Raw genomic sequence first — 17,532 nt, 5'->3', positions numbered from 1 at the left:
CTCTGGTAAGACAAGGGGAGACGGACTATGTCTTTTTGTAAATAACAGCTGGTGCACGATATCTAAGGAAGTCTTGAGGTTTTGTTCAACTGAGGTAGAGTATCTCATGATAAGCTGTAGATCACACTATCGACCTAGAGAGTTCATCTGTATTTTTCATAGCCGTCTACATACCACCACAGACTGATGCTGGCACTAAGACTGCGCCGAATGAGCTGTCTATGAACAGTCTATGACCAGGGTGGCTGTAGTCTTTGACCATTTTTAGGGCCTTCCTCTGACACAGCCTGTTATAGAGGTCCTGGATGGCAGGAAACTTGGCCTCAGTGATGTACTGGGCCGTTCGCACTACCCTCTGTAGTGCCTTGCGGTCGGAGGCCAAGCAGTTGCCATACCAGGCAGTGATGCAACCAGTCAGGATGCTCTCGATAGTGCAGCTGTAGAACCTTTTGAGGATCTGAGGACCCATGTCAAATCTTTTCAGTCTCCTGAGGGGGAATAGGTTTTGTCATGCCCTCTTCACGACTGTCATGGTGTGCTTGGACCATGTTCATTTGTTGGTGAAGTGGACACCAAGGAACTTGAAGCTCTCAACCTGCTCCACTGCAGCCCCGTCAATGAGAATGGGGGCGTGCTCTATCCTCTTTTTCCGGTAGTCCTTTGTCTTGATCACGTTGAGGGAGAGGTTGTCCTGGCACCACACGGTCAGGTCTCTGACCTCCTCCCTATAGGCTGTCTGGTCGTTGTCGGTAATCATGCCTACCACTATTGCGTCATCAGCAAACTTAATGATGGTGTTGGAGTCGTGCCTGGCCGTGCAGTCATGAGTGAACAGGGAGTACAGGAGGGGACTGAGCACGCACCCCTGAAGGACCCCTGTGTTGAGGATCAGTGTGGGGGATGTGTTGTTACCTACCCTTACCACCTGGAGGCGGCCTGTCAGGAAGTCCAGGATCCAGTTGCGGAGGGAGGTGTTACACCCTACTACTCTGTTATCATCTATGCATAGTCACTTTAAAACCTGTTAGGGCTAGGGGGCAGTATTGACACGGCCGGATAAAAAACGTACCCGATTTAATCTGGTTACTACTCCTGCCCAGTAACTAGAATATGCATATACTTATTGGCTTTGGATAGAAAACACCCTAAAGTTTCTAAAACTGTTTGAATGGTGTCTGTGAGTATAACAGAACTCATATGGCAGGCCAAAACCTGAGAAGATTCCATGCAGGAAGTGGCCTGTCTGACAAGTTGTTGTTTATCTTGGCTCTTTTTATTGAAGTCTGAGGATCTTTGCTATAACGTGACACTTCCTACGGCTCCCATGGGCTCTCAGAGCCCGGGAAAAAGCTGAACGATATCGAGGCAGCCTCTGGCTGAAACACATTATCGCTTTTGGCAAGTGGCCGATCAGAGTACTATGGGCTTAGGCGCGTGCCCGAGTCGACCCCATGCTTTATTTTCTTTCGTCTGTTTACCTAAACGCACATTCCCGGTCGGAATATTATCGGAAAATGGCATAAAAATTGATTTTAAACAGCGGTTGACATGCTTCGAAGTACGGTAATGGAATATTTAGAATTTTTTTGTCATGAATTGCGCCATGCTCGTCACCCTTATTTACCCTTTCGGATAGTGTCTTGAACGCACGAACAAAACACCGCTATTTGGATATAACAATGGATTATTTGGGACCAAACCAACATTTGTTATTGAAGTAGAAGTCCTGGGAGTGCATTCTGACGAAGACAGCAAAGGTAATAACATTTTTCTTATAGTAAATCTGACTTTGGTGAGTGCTAAACTTGCTGGGTGTCTAAATAGCTAGCCCTGTGATGCCGGGCTATCTACTGAGAATATTACAAAATGTGCTTTCACCGAAAAGGACATATCGAGTTCATAGAGGAGTTCTGTATCTATAATTCTTAAAATAATTGTTATGCTTTTTGTGAACGTTTATCGTGAGTAATTTAGTAAATTCACCGGCAGTGTTCGGTGGGAATGCTAGTCACATGCTAGTCACATGCTAATGTAAAAAGCTGGTTTTTGATATAAATATGAACTTGATTGAACAAAACATGCATGTATTGTATAACATAATGTCCTAGGGTTGTCATCTGATGAAGATCATCAAAGGTTAGTGCTGCATTTAGCTGTGGTTTGGGTTTATGTGACATTATATGCTAGCTTGAAAAATGGGTGTCTGATTATTTCTGGCTGGGTACTCTGCTGACATAATCTAATGTTTTGCTTTCGTTGTAAAGCCTTTTTGAAATCGGACAGTGTGGTTAGATTAACGAGAGTCTTGTCTTTAAAATGGTGTAAAATAGTTCATATGTTTGAAAAATTGAAGTTTTTGCATTTTTTAGGTATTTGAATAACGCGCCACAGGATTACACTGGCTGTTGAATAGAGGTTAATAACTCAACCTATGTGTGCATATTACCTCGACTAACCGGTGCCCACGCACATTGACTCTGTACCGGTACCCCCTGTATATAGTCTCGCTATTGTTATCTTACTGCTGCTCTTTAATTACTTGTTACTTTTAATTCTTATAGTTATATGTATTTTTTTAATATATATATTTTTTAACTCCAATGTTGGTTAGGGGCTCGTAAGTAAGCATTTCACTAAGGTTTACACCTGTTGTGTTCGGCGCATGTGACGAATAAAATTTGATTTCTGTTGCCTATGGATTTGCTGTTTGAGATGCTGTAGCAGCAGCTCACGCGCTGTCTGACAGATTTTTACACTCAATGGCTCTGTATCTGTATGCTGTACGCATGATAAATAAGATGCATAACGAATGTACTGTCCACACTCGCAAAATTAAAAAGCATTATTCCGCAATGGGATTTATTGTTCTTCTCCTGGACAATTGGCCGGTGCCAATTTTATTTATCGGCTTTAAAAAATAAATGGGCCAAAAGCCGTCTATTCCCGGCCAACGGAAACCCCATCTCAACCATAACATAACCAATGATGACAGTTTCTCTCTGGTCGACTGTACATCTAGCGAAGATGGCCCCTGTTTCTGTTTGTCCACAACACGACCAACCGGGTCGAAACGGAATTGCAACACAAACAGTGACGACGTCTTTGTCTCAACTGAGCTCATCTGCTTTTCATTTGACGAATCCCAGAATACATGATAATTCAGTTGGGAATGTACTGTACTTGTACTAAATATGTAATCTGTTGTGTCCTTACAGGAAAACACTACATTGTGGTTATGCCGAGGTTTGTACAGTTGTCTTAACAACAACAACAACATAGACATTCATCTCCAGAGTGTGTCTCCCTTGATAGTCATTGGTCACTCTACACTCCAACAGTTCTATTTTAACACTGTCAGTTTCCCTTTGAAATGGCTCAGAACCAGGGCTATATAAATACTTTGTTTTAATGTCCTCCACCCTCCTTCCGCTCTCCCCCTCCTTCTCCTCCCTCCCTCTCCCTCCTCCTTTCTCTTATCTCCCTCCTTCCCTCCCCCATGCCGATTTGAAGGAGCCTTTCTGTAAGATGTGTGGATGTGTGTGAAGGATTGAATCCTGGTGGGGAGAATCGATAGCTTAAATCCTCACATGGTGCCCTTTTGATATTTGAACCCCCCCCCCCCAAGAGGCTTTTGGGTAAGCTCTACCCCTTTGGGGGGCCACACCAAAGGAACCAGGCATCGGTACACCAGCACACGACCACGAGTGAGAGGTCAGAGATTGGTGCGTCTGAGGTAGAGGTTGACCGATTTTATGACTTTTCACCGCCGATACCGATTATTGGAGGATAAAAAAAAAAGCCGATACCGATTAATCGGACAATTAAAAAAATATATATATATATGATAATTACAACAATACTGAATGAACACTTTTATTTTACCTTAATATAATCCATAAATAAAATCAATTTAGTCTCAATTAAATAATGAGACATGTTCAATTTGGTTTAAATAATGCAAAAACAGTGTTGGAGAAGAAAGTAAAAGTACAATATGTGCCATGTAAAAAAGCTAACGTTTAAGTTCCTTGCTCAGAACATGAGAACATATGAAAGCTGGTGATTCCTTTTAAAACATCTTCAATATTCCCAGTTAAGAAGTTTTAGGTTGTAGTTATTATAGGACTATTTCTCACTATCATTTGTATTTCATATACCTTTGACTATTGGATGTTGTTATAGGCACTATAGTATTGCCAGCCTAATCTCGGGAATCGATAGGCTTGAAGTCATAAGCAGCGCTGTTCTTCAAGCATTGCGAAGAGCTGCTGGCAAACGCAGGAAAGTGCTGTTTGAATGAATGCTTACGAGCCTGCTGCTGCCTACCACCGCTCAGACTGCTCTATCAAATCATAGACTTAATTATAATATAATAAACACACAGAAATACGAGCCTTAGGTCATTAATATGTATTGATTTTAAGAAAGGCATTGATGTTTATGGTTGGGTACGTTGGTGCAACGATTGTGCTTTTTCACGAATGTGCTTTTGTTAAATCATCACCCGTTTGGCGAAGTAGGCTGTGATTCGATGATAAATTAACAGGCACCGCATTGATTATATGCAACGCAGGACAAGCTAGTTAAACTAGTAATATCATCAACCATGTGTAGTTAACTAGTGATTATGTTAAGATTGATTGTTTTTTATAAGATAAGTTTAATGCTAGCTAGCAACTTACCTTGGCTCCGTGCTGCACTCGCGTAAACAGTTGGTCAGCCTTCCACGCAGTCTCCTCGTGGATTGCAATGTAATCGGCCTTAATCGGCGTCCAAAAATGCTGATTACAGATTGTTATGAAAACTTGAAATTGGCCCTAATTAATCGACCATGCTGATTTATCGGTCGACCTCTAGTCTGAGGGTAGTAGTTGAGTTTGAAGCCTGAGTGTAACAATACATCCATACTGTATAAAGGGAATAGGTTACCATTTTGGATTGAGAGTATTAAGTGACTCTGGACAGGTGACAAATAACTAGACACTGTGTAGAAGGCTGGCTTGCCGCCATACATACAGACAGACCGACAGACATGCAGTGATGTTTGTTATGAATCCGCGTTTATTTGTTTCGGACGGTCTCTTCTAAAATTGTAGGTGTTGGAGGTACTTTATATTCATAATTAATGGAAATGTTTCATGATACTCCTAAAGTGATTATGAATATTCACAGTATGTAACACATTCCTGTCTGGAAATATTAACAGGTAGGATCATGTCCTTGACGACCTACCTTGTCATCCTTAATCCATCATCACGTTTCTTTTAATAAAAGTGAAATAAATACTTTAACACACGGATCATCAACTTTCAGCACAATGAACGTCTGGTGTTAAGGTCTGGATCATGTTTTTTACTCAGACATATCTCTCTTCTGGAATTTCCGTGGTAAACCCTAACCTCCTGTCCATATCAGCATTACTACCTCACTAATGGAAGGCCCCAGCCCTTCTGTAACCAGTTCCCAAATCCACCCAAGACCGTTTATGACCAGTCTCATATACCGGGGTATTTCGAAATACCAACGGTATGATTTTCAATACGCCACTGCTTATCACTATACAGTAAGTTAAGTATAACTATAAGAAATCTAAGATGTGTAATTCTATCCAGCTCAGGGCTCCAGCTATACATTTGGTTTGTTAACTTGTTAGCTAAGTGGCGAGATGTCAGGATCAAGCTTCTTGGTTACTGCAGAGATATTCACTCCCCTTCTGGATCAAGATCCCTTTTGCTTAAATTGTTTTGTGTGTAAAAAAATAAATAGTGCCCCCTGTGTGCACTTCCGGTAATACCGTATATCCCAGTATGGTACAGAAACGGTATGAAAATCTCGATACCGCCCTACCCCTTACCTCCAAGGGGCTAGTTTTACCCCTTACCTCCAAGGGGCTAGTTTTACCCTTTACCCCCCAAGGGTCTAGTTTTACCCCTTACCTCCAAAGGGCTAGTTTTACCCCTTACCCCCCCAAGGGGCTAGTTTTACCCCTTACCCCCCAAGGGGCTAGTTTTACCCCTTACCCCCAAGGGGCTAGTTTTACCCCTTACCCCCCAAGGGGCTAGTCTACCCTTACCCCCCAAGGTGCTAGTTTTACCCCTTACCCCCCAAGGTGCTAGTTTTACCCCTTACCCCCCAAGGGGCTAGTTTTACCCCTTACCCCCAAGGGGCTAGTTTTACCCCTTACCCCCCAAGGTGCTAGTTTTACCCCTTACCCCCCAAGGGGCTAGTTTTACCCCTTACCCCCCAAGGGGCTAGTTTTACCCCTTACCCCCAAGGGGCTAGTTTTACCCCTTACCCCCCCAAGGGGCTAGTTTTACCCCTTACCCCCCAAGGGGCTAGTTTTACCCCTTACCCCCCCGAGGGGCTAGTTTTACCAGATCTGAATGGTTTGGATGTTTTCCACCTAACCTATCAGAGGGCAAGTTGTAGTCTCGAAAAGCCGACCCTAGGCATCAGTGACTAGGGCCTGGTTTCAATGATGGACTCTTTTGGCATAGAGGAACTACGTCCCTGCCTAAGTCACTACTTTATCAGCTTGAATAAAATACAATGTGGTAGCTAGAGGTTATATGCAGGTCAGAGGTTATTTTTAATGAGTGCATTTCACAAGTGGCTTAAAATATATATTATATATATATATATTATATATATATATATATATATATATATATATATATATATATATATATATATATATATATATATATATATATATATATATATATATATATATATATACCTTTATTTAACTAGTCAGTTAAGAATAAATTCTTATTTACAATGACGGCCCAGGGGCTGAACGACAGGTTTTTACCTTGTCAGCTCGGGGATTCGATCCTGGCCCAACGCTCTAACCACTAGGCTACCCACCACCCCAGGTTGTGTTAACTACCTTCACTAAAACCACTGCAAAGTTTTTGCCTGCAAACTTTGGCTTTGAACCGGGCCGTTGTAGCAAGTCTGCTTGGTGATTTATATATATATATATATATATTTTTATATATATATATTTTTTTTTTTTGTTGAGAATTGTCTGAAGAGGACCCACCCCAGAACAGTTTTTTTCCCCCCGTTATCAAACTTGCCAAAAGAGTCCATCATTGAAACCTAGTCCCTGTCGCCTAGGGTCTGGGTTTACAAGACTAGGCAAGTTGAAGCTAGTATTACCACATTATCCAATCCTGATTTATATCTGGCTTAATGTGACTAGAGGTTACGGGTTAGGGCCTGAGGGTTGGTTTGAAATGGAGCCGATGTTGGTGTCTGTCCTGTCCACTAACTAGTTCTTTACGGCAGTCATTACCCTGCTGTGTCCAGACCACATTAGCAGAGCAGCGATTAGCCCTGCTTGTCTGTCTCGATCTCTCTATCTCTCGATCATCTCTCTTTTCCTCCCCCTGCCCCACTCCCATCCCCTCTCCCTCCCTACATCTCTCTGCCCAGGCCTATTTTAGTTTAAGTTGTGTGAGGCCCCAGACGTGAATAATTCAACACACTGACCTTCTGGTTGGACTGTTCTGTTGGTGGGTGGGGTTGGGGTGGGGGAGGGTCGAGGGGTGGGTGAGGTCTCGTCTCCATTTTCAGTCTTTAACGTAATACTTTGGAAGCAGCCACAATGTGTCATTACCATAACGCTTAGTCAAACGTTGAGGTTGTGGAATGTGGTTTTCTGTACGGTACCTTCCTTGTAGTGACCGTGTGTTCTCGAATAACCTACATTGACTGCGGTGCATTTTGCTCTGTCTCGCTCTCCTGTCTTCTTCCAGGCTGTTCAACCTGACCCTGAAAAAGCTGATCATGTTGAAGGAGCTGGACAAAGACCTGACGTCTGTGGTCATCGCTGTCAAACTACAGGTATGACCTGACCCGAGATCACTGTAATACTGTTTCATTGAATTCTACCCCCCCCCCCCCCACACTTCTTCTCTTCTATTCAATGCCCAGCATTCCTCAATTCCATCTCTCCCTCCTCTACTCTCCATCACTAGTCTCTTGTTCTTTTCTTCTTATACTCTGTCCTCCCCTCTCACTCCCCTGTTCTCCCTTTTTCCATCCTTTCCCCCTCTCATCCATCCATCCACCCCGTCTGTCTCTGTTGATTAAAGGCTGATTGTTTGGACTCTGTGGTACGTCAATGATCATCTTTAACCAGATTTATCCTCCCTCCATCCCTCCTCAACCTCTTTTTTCTCCCCGCTATTCATGATCTACTCTCCCTCCCTGCTCCCTCCCTGTCTCCCTCCCTGTCTCCCTCCCTCTCCTCCCTGTCTCCCTCCCTCCCTGTCTCCCTCCCTCCCTGTCTCCCTCCCTCCCTGTCTCCCTCCCTCCCTCCCGTCTCCCTCCCTCGCTCTCTCTCTCTCTCTCTCTCTCTCTCTCTCTCTCTCTCTCTCTCTCTCTCTCTCTCTCTCTCTCTCTCTCTCTCTCTGTCTCTCTCTCTCTCTCCCTGTCTCTCTCTCTCTCCCTGTCTCTGTCTCTCCCTCCCTCCCTCCCTGTCTCTCTCTCTCTCTCCCTCCCTCCCTGTCTCTCTCTCAGGGTTCTAAGCGTATCCTGAGGTCCAATGAGATCTTGTTGTCTTCAGCGGGACTGACAGAGACAGACCTTCAGCTCACCTTCTCTCTACAGGTACAATACTACTAGTACTGCTATTACAGATACAGTAGGGCTGGCCTTGCACACTACTACTGTTACACATACTGTTCAATAGGGCTGGTCTAGCAACTGAGGCTATTTACATAGGAATGGGGTCACCACTCACATCTACAGCCAGCACTTTTTTTCCCTGACCAGGTGAAATGTTCAAGTGTCCTGGCCCTATTCAGTGTTACTGGGAGGTTGTACATATGGAGTGTGCGAGTCTTTTTATTTTTTGAATTTTTTTTTCTAGCTTCCAGTTTATTCTCCGTTAGTCAGCGCCTCTACTTTAAATCGTTTTCTCTGGACGTGTGCCGCCTCATGTTTTTTTTTTTTTACTGTACGTTAACTTTTCCTCAGCTCTTCGCGGAGTTCATTTTTTCCCCCTAGGTATTATATTATTATCTGTCCCGGAGACATCCAACTGTCCCGTTTATCTGGTTTTAATGGCCGTTCTAGAATGCCCTTCTAGCCAATCAGAAACGAGTAGTCAGCAATTCTGTGGTATTAGTAACACAAACACACAAAACAGTCACATTTATCGAAATCAGTTGTTTCTGGTCATGGGGTAACGGGGTTATTACAGACTGCAGAACTGGGGTGATTTCATATCTTCAAGTTGGCTCAACTATGTTTGAACTTTCCGTTGACAGTTGCTGCGCAGTGCTCCTTCACTGTGGCTTAGTCTGATTTTTTTGGGGGGGGGTTATGAGACGTGACCTGTCACCATCCTGTCACAGACCGGTCGCAGAACAGGAATATTACGCAACACACTCCGATTTTTATATCTGTGTGATTATACAGTCTGACGACCAGATGGTCATGGTTCTCTCTGTGTTTGCGTGTGCCCTCACAGTACCCTCCACTTCCTGAAGAGAGACGCCAACAAGCTTCAGATCATGCTGCAGCGTCGCAAACGCTATAAGAACCGAACCATCCTGGGCTACAAGACACTGGCGCTGGGTCACATCAACATGGCCGAGGTACGGCGCTAACCTCCGTTAAAAAATAAATAAAAATATACTTTTATTCAACCTTAACCTCCTATTCAACATTTTTTTTATTCGATTCCTATTTAATCTCGAATCATCCTTGGTTTAACCTATATTTGATCGATTTTTAACCACGCGTTTTACAAGTCGTACGGAAAGGAAATAGGCTCCTGCCCTTGAGGGCCATTCTGGCTCAGACAAGGCTACTTACTTCACGTAGATCTATCTTCACAGTAGCTAACAGTTGGTATTTAAAGTCTATTTTGCCTTTAGCTAACCTCTATTCAACCTTCATTCAACCAGCGACACCTTTTATCAAGCCTTTAGTAAACCTCAGTGTAACCGCAACACTCTGTCACGACACTCCATGTCATTCTGACACGCTCTACCCAAAGCTCTGGCAGTGTTTTTCAAGTTGAATAAAAGAACTGCGCTGTAGCTGCTGCATGTGTGTGTGTGACTGCTGCCTGTGTAATAGGATGTGCAGACTTCATTAACACAGCCAGGGTGTGACCAGACTGCAGAGAGAAGGGGGGGGGGAGAGCTGATGCTGTTCTGAACACCAGCCTTTGTACAGAATATGTGGTAATCCCTTTCTGTTTCCCTTGTTTTCTATTTTCTCTGTCTCTCTCTCTCTCTCTGTGTGTGCTCTCCTATCCCTTTGTCTTCACTCTCATCTTTCCCCCTGGTTCCACCCCCCCCTCCCATATCCCATGTCCAGGTGATGCAGCATCCCAGTGAGGGGGCCCAGGTGTTGGGGCTCCACAGCCAGTTGAAGGATGCCTCGGTGCCCGTGGCAGAGGTCAGGGTCTACTCCCTCTCCAGCCAGCCCATCGACCACGAGGGACCCAAGGCCAAGATGTCTGGTAAGGGATCTATGAGTCCCTGTGTTTTGCTCTCTCTCTCTCTGCTCCCTCTCCCTCTCTCTCTTTATCTGCTCCCTCTCCCTCTCTCTCTTTATCTGCTCCCTCTCTCTTTATCTGCTCCCTCTCTCTTTATCTGCTCTATCTCTCTCTCTTTATCTGCTCCATCTCTCTCTCTGCTCCATCTCCCTCTCTCTCTGCTCCATCTCCCTCTCTCTCTGCTCCCTCTCTCTCTGCTCCCTCTCCCTCTCTCTCTGCTCCCTCTCCCTCTCTCTCTGCTCCATCGCTCTCGCTCTCTCTCGCTCTCTCTCTGCTCCATCGCTCTCTCTCGCTCTCTCTGCTCCATTGCTCTCTCTCTGCTCCATCGCTCTCTCTCGCTCTCTCTCGCTCTCTCTCTCTCTGCTCTATCGCTCTCTCTCGCTCTCTCTCTGCTCCATCGCTCTCTCTCGCTCTCTCTCTGCTCCATCGCTCTCTCTCGCTCTCTCTCTGCTCCATCGCTCTCTCTCGCTCTCTCTCTGCTCCATCGCTCTCTCTCGCTCTCTCTCTGCTCCATCGCTCTCTCTCGCTCTCTCTCTGCTCCATCGCTCTCTCTCGCTCTCTCTCTGCTCCATCGCTCTCTCTCGCTCTCTCTCTGCTCCATCGCTCTCTCTCGCTCTCTCTCTGCTCCATCGCTCTCTCTCGCTCTCTCTGCTCCATCGCTCTCTCTCGCTCTCTCTGCTCTATTGCTCTCTCTCTCTGCTCCATCGTTCTCTCGCTCTCTCTCCTCGTTCTCTCGCTCTCTGCTCCATCGTTCTCTCTCTCTCTGCTCCATCACTCTCTCTCTGCTCCATCTCTCTACTCCCTCATAGACTTTTCCTTTCCTCCCTTCCTAACCATTAATGCTTTCTCTCTCCCTCTCCTTCCCTCTCTCCTTCCCTCTCTATCACCTCTCTCTCTCTCCTTCCCGTCTCTCTCCAGATCGTTCTCCAGACATTGATAACTATTCTGAGGAAGAGGAGGAGAGCTACTCTTCAGAACAGGAGGGCAGTGACGACCCGATCCACGGCCAGGTGTGTGTGCGCACGCGCGTCTTTTGTCCTGCCTTGTTTGTGAAGCAGAGATACCTGGAGCCCAGGGGATGTGAAGGGAAGAGACGAGAGGGAGAAGGGAGGGAGGTGATAGAAGGAGAGGAGAGAAAGCGGCAAACAGACAGAATGAAAAGATAAGGAGAGGGGGGACATGGCTCAGGGAGGACAGATGAATAGAGTGAATGGGGGTACGGAAGGGGCGAGGAGTGAAGGAGAGGACTAGTGAAAGGATGGAGGGAAGGAGGTCACGGTTGGTAGGGTATAAATAACCTGCTGGGAGTGTGTGTCTCATGCTCTGAATAACTCTCCAATTCTCCCCCTCCCTCCCCCCCTCTCTCTGTGTCCTCCCTCGTTCTCCACTTCTCTCTCTCTCTCTCTCTCTCTTTCTCTCTGTCAGTATCTGTATGACGAAGAGGATGAGGTGAGGAAGAAGAAGCCCAGACGGAAGCTCACCTCCAACGCTTCCATCACTAGAGTGAGACACCCTGCTGTCCCTCCCTCCCATCCCTCTCTCCCTCTTTCACTCCGTTCTCCTGCTCTCAAATTTCATCTCTGCACCTCCCTCTATTGTTCTCCCTCCTTTGTCCTTAATTCTGCAATCACTCTGTTCCTTCCTTTCTTCTTCAATGTGTGCAATTACATTTCCCAGGAGGCAAACAGACAATTGTGAAAATGTATCCACACACACACACACACACACACACACACACACACACACACACACACACACACACACACGCGTGCAGAATGAGGCCATGGCTGCACTAGTCACTATATGATAGAATACACTGTAAAACACCTGAGCATCATTTTTCTTGGACTGCAGCAGCATCTTAAATGATCTGTTCTCTGGTCTGTTGATATTCATATGCATTCAAGTCTTTGTAGATGGGTCATATTCAAAAGGCAGCGGACGGAGGAAAAACGGACTGACTCGGGGAGGGACCCCCCTAAGCTCGTTCTATAAGAAACGCTTGTTTTCATTTTCTTTCGAACTCATGTTTCTCAGAACACTTAACCCCGAGGGGAAAATAATACTTGTCTCTCTTACAGCAACCAAACATCAAGCAGAAGTTTGTGGCCCTGCTGAAAAGGTTCAAGGTTTCTGATGAGGTAGGCATCTCGCTATCGCGCCTTCTCTCTCTCGCCTTGTCTCTGTTTATCTCTCCCTCAATTCAATTTCAATTTAAGGGGCTGGGAAACATATGTTTACATTGCCAAAGCAAGTGAGGTTATTTTTGTCTGGGCCCTGAGATTTACTGTCAGGGCCCAGGTCTGACCGAATCTGTACAGAAGATCTTGGTGCTGTTGTAGGCCCTCCTTGGTTGGGGACAGAAGCACCAGATCATCAGCAAACAGTAGACATTTGATTTTAGATTCTAGTAGGGTGAGGCCGAGGGCTGCAGACTGTTCTAGTGCCCTTGCCAATTCGTTTATATATATATATATATATATATATATATATATATATATATATATATATATATATATATATATATATAATATATATATATATATATATATATATATATATATATATATATATGGTGAAGAGGGTGGGGCTTAAGCTGCATCCCTGTCTCACCCCATGGCCCAGAGGAAAGAAATGTGTGTTTTTTGCCAATTTTAACAGCACACTTGTTGTTTGTGTACATGGATTTTATAATGTTGGATGTTTTTCCCCCAATACCACTTTCCATCAATTTGAATAGCAAACCCTCATGCCAAATAGTCAAAAGCTTTTTTGAAATCATCAAATGAGAAGACTTTGCCATTGTTTTGGTTTATTTGTTTGTCAATTAGGGTGTGCAGGGTGAATATGTGGTCTGTCGTACGGTAATTTGGTAAAAAGCCAATTTGACATTTGTACATTTCCTTAGTGAAAACAATGTAATGAGCGAGTCTGCTGTTAATGATAATGCAGAGGATTTTTCCCAAGGTAGGTGTTTCCCACGGTAGATATTGCGTTCAAATTTGTCTCCACTTTTGTGGATCTGGGTAATCAGTCCTTGGTTCCAAATATTGGGGAAGATGGCAGAGCTGAGGATGATTTTTAAGAATAGCCTATTGGAATTTGTGGTTTGTATATTATCATTTCATTGAGGATACCTTCAACACCGCAGGCCTTTTTGGGTTAGAGGGTTTTTGTCCTGTAGTTCATTCAATATAACTGGATAATCCAGTGGGTTCTGGTAGTCTTTTAATAGTTGATTCTAAGATTTGTATTTGATCATGTATAATTTTTTTTGCTGTTCTTTGGTATCGAGCCAAAAAGACTGGAGTATTGGTTTATCCATACATCTAAGTTTTGGATAGATAACTCTTTGTGTGTTCCAATTTTCCCAGAAGTGGTTAGATTCTATGGATTCTTGAATTACATTGAGCTGATTTCTGATGTGCTGTTCCTTCTTTTTCCGTAGTGTATTTCTGTTTTGTTTTAGTGACTCACCATAGTGAAGGCGTAGACTCAGGTTTTCTGTGTTTCTACATTTTTGGTTGGATAGGTTTCTGTTTCTTAGGTTTTTGCATTCCTTATCAAACCATTTGTTATTATTGTTCATTTTCTTAGGGTCTGCATTACATTTTTAGATTTGATAGGGAAGCTGAGAGGTCAAATATACTGTTTAGGTTTTCTACTGTCAAGTTTACACCTTCACTATTACAGTGAAACATTTTGTCCAGGAAGTTGTCTAAAAGGGATTGAATTTGTTGTTGCCTAATTGTTTTTTGGTAGGTTTCCACACTACTGTCCTTCCATCTATAGCATTTCTTAATATTATTCAGTTCCTTTGGCTTTGATGCCTCTTGATTGAGTATTGCTATGTTCAAGTAGACTGTGATTTGTTGTGATCTGATAGGGGTGTCAGTGGGCTGACTGAACGCTCTGAGAGACTCTGGGTTGAGGTCAGTGATAAAGTAGGCTACGGTACTACTGCCAAGAGATGAGCTATAGGTGTACCTACCGTAGGAGTCCCCTCAAAGCCTACCATTGACTATGTACATACCCAGTGTGTAGGAGTTGTCCTGTTTTTGTTGGTTATGTTGTCGTAGTTGTGCCTAGGGTGTTATATGGGGGAGGGAATGCTGTCACCTTTGTTCCCCTGTGTACTGAGGGTGTCAGGTTCTTTTCTTGTGTCTAGTTCTGGCATTTTGGTTGCCACAGACTAGTATTTTATTTAACCTTTATTTAACTAGGCAAGTCGGTTAAGAACAAATTCTTATTTACAATGACGGCCTACCTTGGCCAAAACCTAACCCGGACGACGCTGGGCCAATTATGCGCCGGCCTATGGGAATCCCAATCACGGCCAGTTGTGATACAGCCTGGAATCAAACCAGGGTCTGTAGTGATGCCTCTAGCAATGAGATGCAATGCCTTAGACCGCTGTGCCACTCTGGAGCCCATGTCCTTGGGCCTGGAAATTGTGGATCTCCCCCTCTAGGATGGAGAAGCTGTCATCGTTAAGGTATGGTAGCACACAGGAGGATGTTTTCCTCTGTTGAGATAATTTCCTTTTGAATTTCTAGCCTAGTGTAAAATGTTCCTGTTTTGATTAATTTGAGTGAGTCAGGTCTGCTCTATACCAAATTAGCATACCTCCTAATTCCCTGTTTCACACCTGGTAGTTTAGTGGATGGGACTACCAGCTCTCTGTAACCTAGAGGGCAACCATTGGGTCCATCTCCTCTATACCATGCTTCTTGTAGGATGACAGTGTCTGTATTTCTGATTTCTTTGGTGAAGTCCAGGTTCCTGCTCTTTAGGCCAAAGGCAAATTACCTCAGGCCTTGGATATTCAAGGATGAGATAGTGAAGCCTTTGTGTTCCATAAAGTGTCCAATGTTAGTTGTGTGGTTTGGCCTCAGACCAGTAAGTGTGAGCAGAGCCTGCTGATCATCTGGTACATGCCATTGGCTTGGGCTAGTGTAAGAGTGGGGGTTGAGCCTGTTTGCCTGCTCACGGCCTGGGCGTATGTGTGACTTTCATGTTGAGGCCCTCTTAGCGGTAGTGGGGGGCATGGGGTGGGCAGGAGGGGCATAGGTCGGATCTGAGGGGGACTATATGGGGCATTGTGTGTGTGTGTGTGTCTCTCTCTCTCTCTCTCTCTCTCTCTCTCTCTCTCTCTCGCTCGCTCGCTCGCTCTCTAATCGACTGAGAGATACAAAAACGTTCTTCACTCAAACGCCGACTTTTTACTTTCTCTGTCTTACACCTACACCTTCCCCCTCTCTGTTTCACTTTTCCGAACACCTTGTTTTGTGCAAGTTGCAGACGTTATAATTGCAATTGAAGGTGTTGCTCTACACAATTTGACAGTGTTGCTCTACACACAAGTATGTGTGAGAGATAGACAAAGAGATAGATGTGGTAATGATGAGATAGACAAAGAGATAGATGTGGTAATGATGAGATAGACAAAGAGATAGATGTGGTAATGATGAGATAGACAAAGAGATAGATGTGGTAATGATGAGATAGACAAAGAGATAGATGTGGTAATGATGAGATAGACAAAGAGATAGATGTGGTAATGATGAGATAGACAAAGAGATAGATGTGGTAATGATGAGATAGACAAAGAGATAGATGTGGTAATGCAACTGGAGCTCTTTCGTGTTTTTTCCTTTTTCCTTTTCCATGTCTGTGCGTCATAAGACTATGCCTCTGTTTGTGATGTTGGTATGAGTGAGAGCTATGCTTCTGTACCCGTGTAATATGTTGATCTGTCTCTGTCTGTCTGTCTGTCTGTCTGTGTGTCTGTGTGTAGGTGGGTTTTGGTCTGGAGCATGTATCTAGTGAACAGATCCAGGAAGTGGAGGAGGATTTAGATGAGCTCTATGACAGTCTGGAGATGTACAACCCCTCTGACAGTGGACCTGAGATGGAAGAGACGGACAGCATCCTCAGCACACCCAAACCTAAACTTAGGTAGCTGTTATGGTGACACACACGTGTATATACACACACGTACAACCAGAACCCACAGCACACCTAACCCAATAATGCCTTACGTACACACTCTCTTGACATACAGTGCATTCGGAAAGTATTCAGACCCCTTGACTTTTTCCACATTTTGTTACGTTACAGCCTTATTCTAAAATGTATTTAAAAAAAAAAAATCCTCAGTGACTTAAAAAAATATATATATATTTTAAATGTTTATTTTTTACCCATCAATTTCGTGGTATCCAATTGGTAGTTAGTCTTGTCTCATCGTACAGATTCGGGAGAGGTGAAGGTCGAGAGCCGAGAGCTCCAAAACACAATGCCCGCTTAACCTGGAAGCCAGCCACACCAATGTGTCGGAGGAAACACCATACACCTGGCGACCGTGTCAGCGTGCACTGCGCCCGACTTGCCACAGGAGTCGCTAGAGCGCGATGGGACAAGGACATCCCTGCCGACCAAACCCTCCCCTTACCCGGACGATGCTGGGCCAATTGTGCGCCGCCCCATTGGTCTCCCGGTCGCGGCTAACTTCGACAGAGCCTGGACTCGAACCAGGATCTCTAGTGGCACAGCATGCAACTGCGATGCGGTGCCTTAGACCACTGCGCCCTCTCAATCCTCCACAATCTACACACAATACCCCATAATGACAAAGCCAAAAATTTATTTTAGCAAATGTATTCAACGTTTTTAAACAGAAATACCTTATTTACATAAGTATTCAGACCCTTTGCTACGAGACTCGAAATTGAGCTCAGGTGCATCCTGTTTCCATTGATCACCCTTGAGCTGTTTCTACAACTTGATTGGAGTCCACCTGTAGTAAATTCAATTGATTGTACATGATTTGGAAAGGCACACACCTGTCTATATAAGGTCCCACAGTTGACAATGAATGTCAGAGCAAAAACCAAGCCATGAAGTCGAAGGAACTGTCCGTAGAGCTCCGAGACAGGATTGTGTCGAGGTACAGATCTGGTAAGGGTACCAAAACATTTCTGCAGCATTGAATACTTTCCGAATGC

The 17,532-nt window shown here is 44.4% G+C and overlaps 1 protein-coding gene across 1 annotated transcript in view; it reads left to right on the top strand.

Moving 5' to 3' along the window:
* Positions 1–17,532, top strand: part of LOC106608994 (phosphofurin acidic cluster sorting protein 1) — a 54,054-nt gene that overhangs the window by 22,507 nt on the left and 14,015 nt on the right. The window contains 9 exon segments of the mRNA XM_014207312.3: positions 7,767–7,854; positions 8,533–8,622; positions 9,488–9,493; positions 9,495–9,614; positions 10,345–10,489; positions 11,444–11,535; positions 11,951–12,028; positions 12,607–12,666; positions 16,323–16,483. Coding sequence (XP_014062787.3) covers positions 7,767–7,854; positions 8,533–8,622; positions 9,488–9,493; positions 9,495–9,614; positions 10,345–10,489; positions 11,444–11,535; positions 11,951–12,028; positions 12,607–12,666; positions 16,323–16,483 — 840 coding nt within the window.

The sequence above is a fragment of the Salmo salar genome, chromosome 07 (assembly GCF_965601325.2).
Source record: "Salmo salar chromosome 07, fSalSal1, whole genome shotgun sequence".
Classification (NCBI taxonomy): Eukaryota; Metazoa; Chordata; class Actinopteri; order Salmoniformes; family Salmonidae; genus Salmo; species Salmo salar.
The sequence above is the reverse complement of the archived record's forward strand: the minus strand, read 5'-3'. Positions and strand labels throughout refer to the sequence as shown.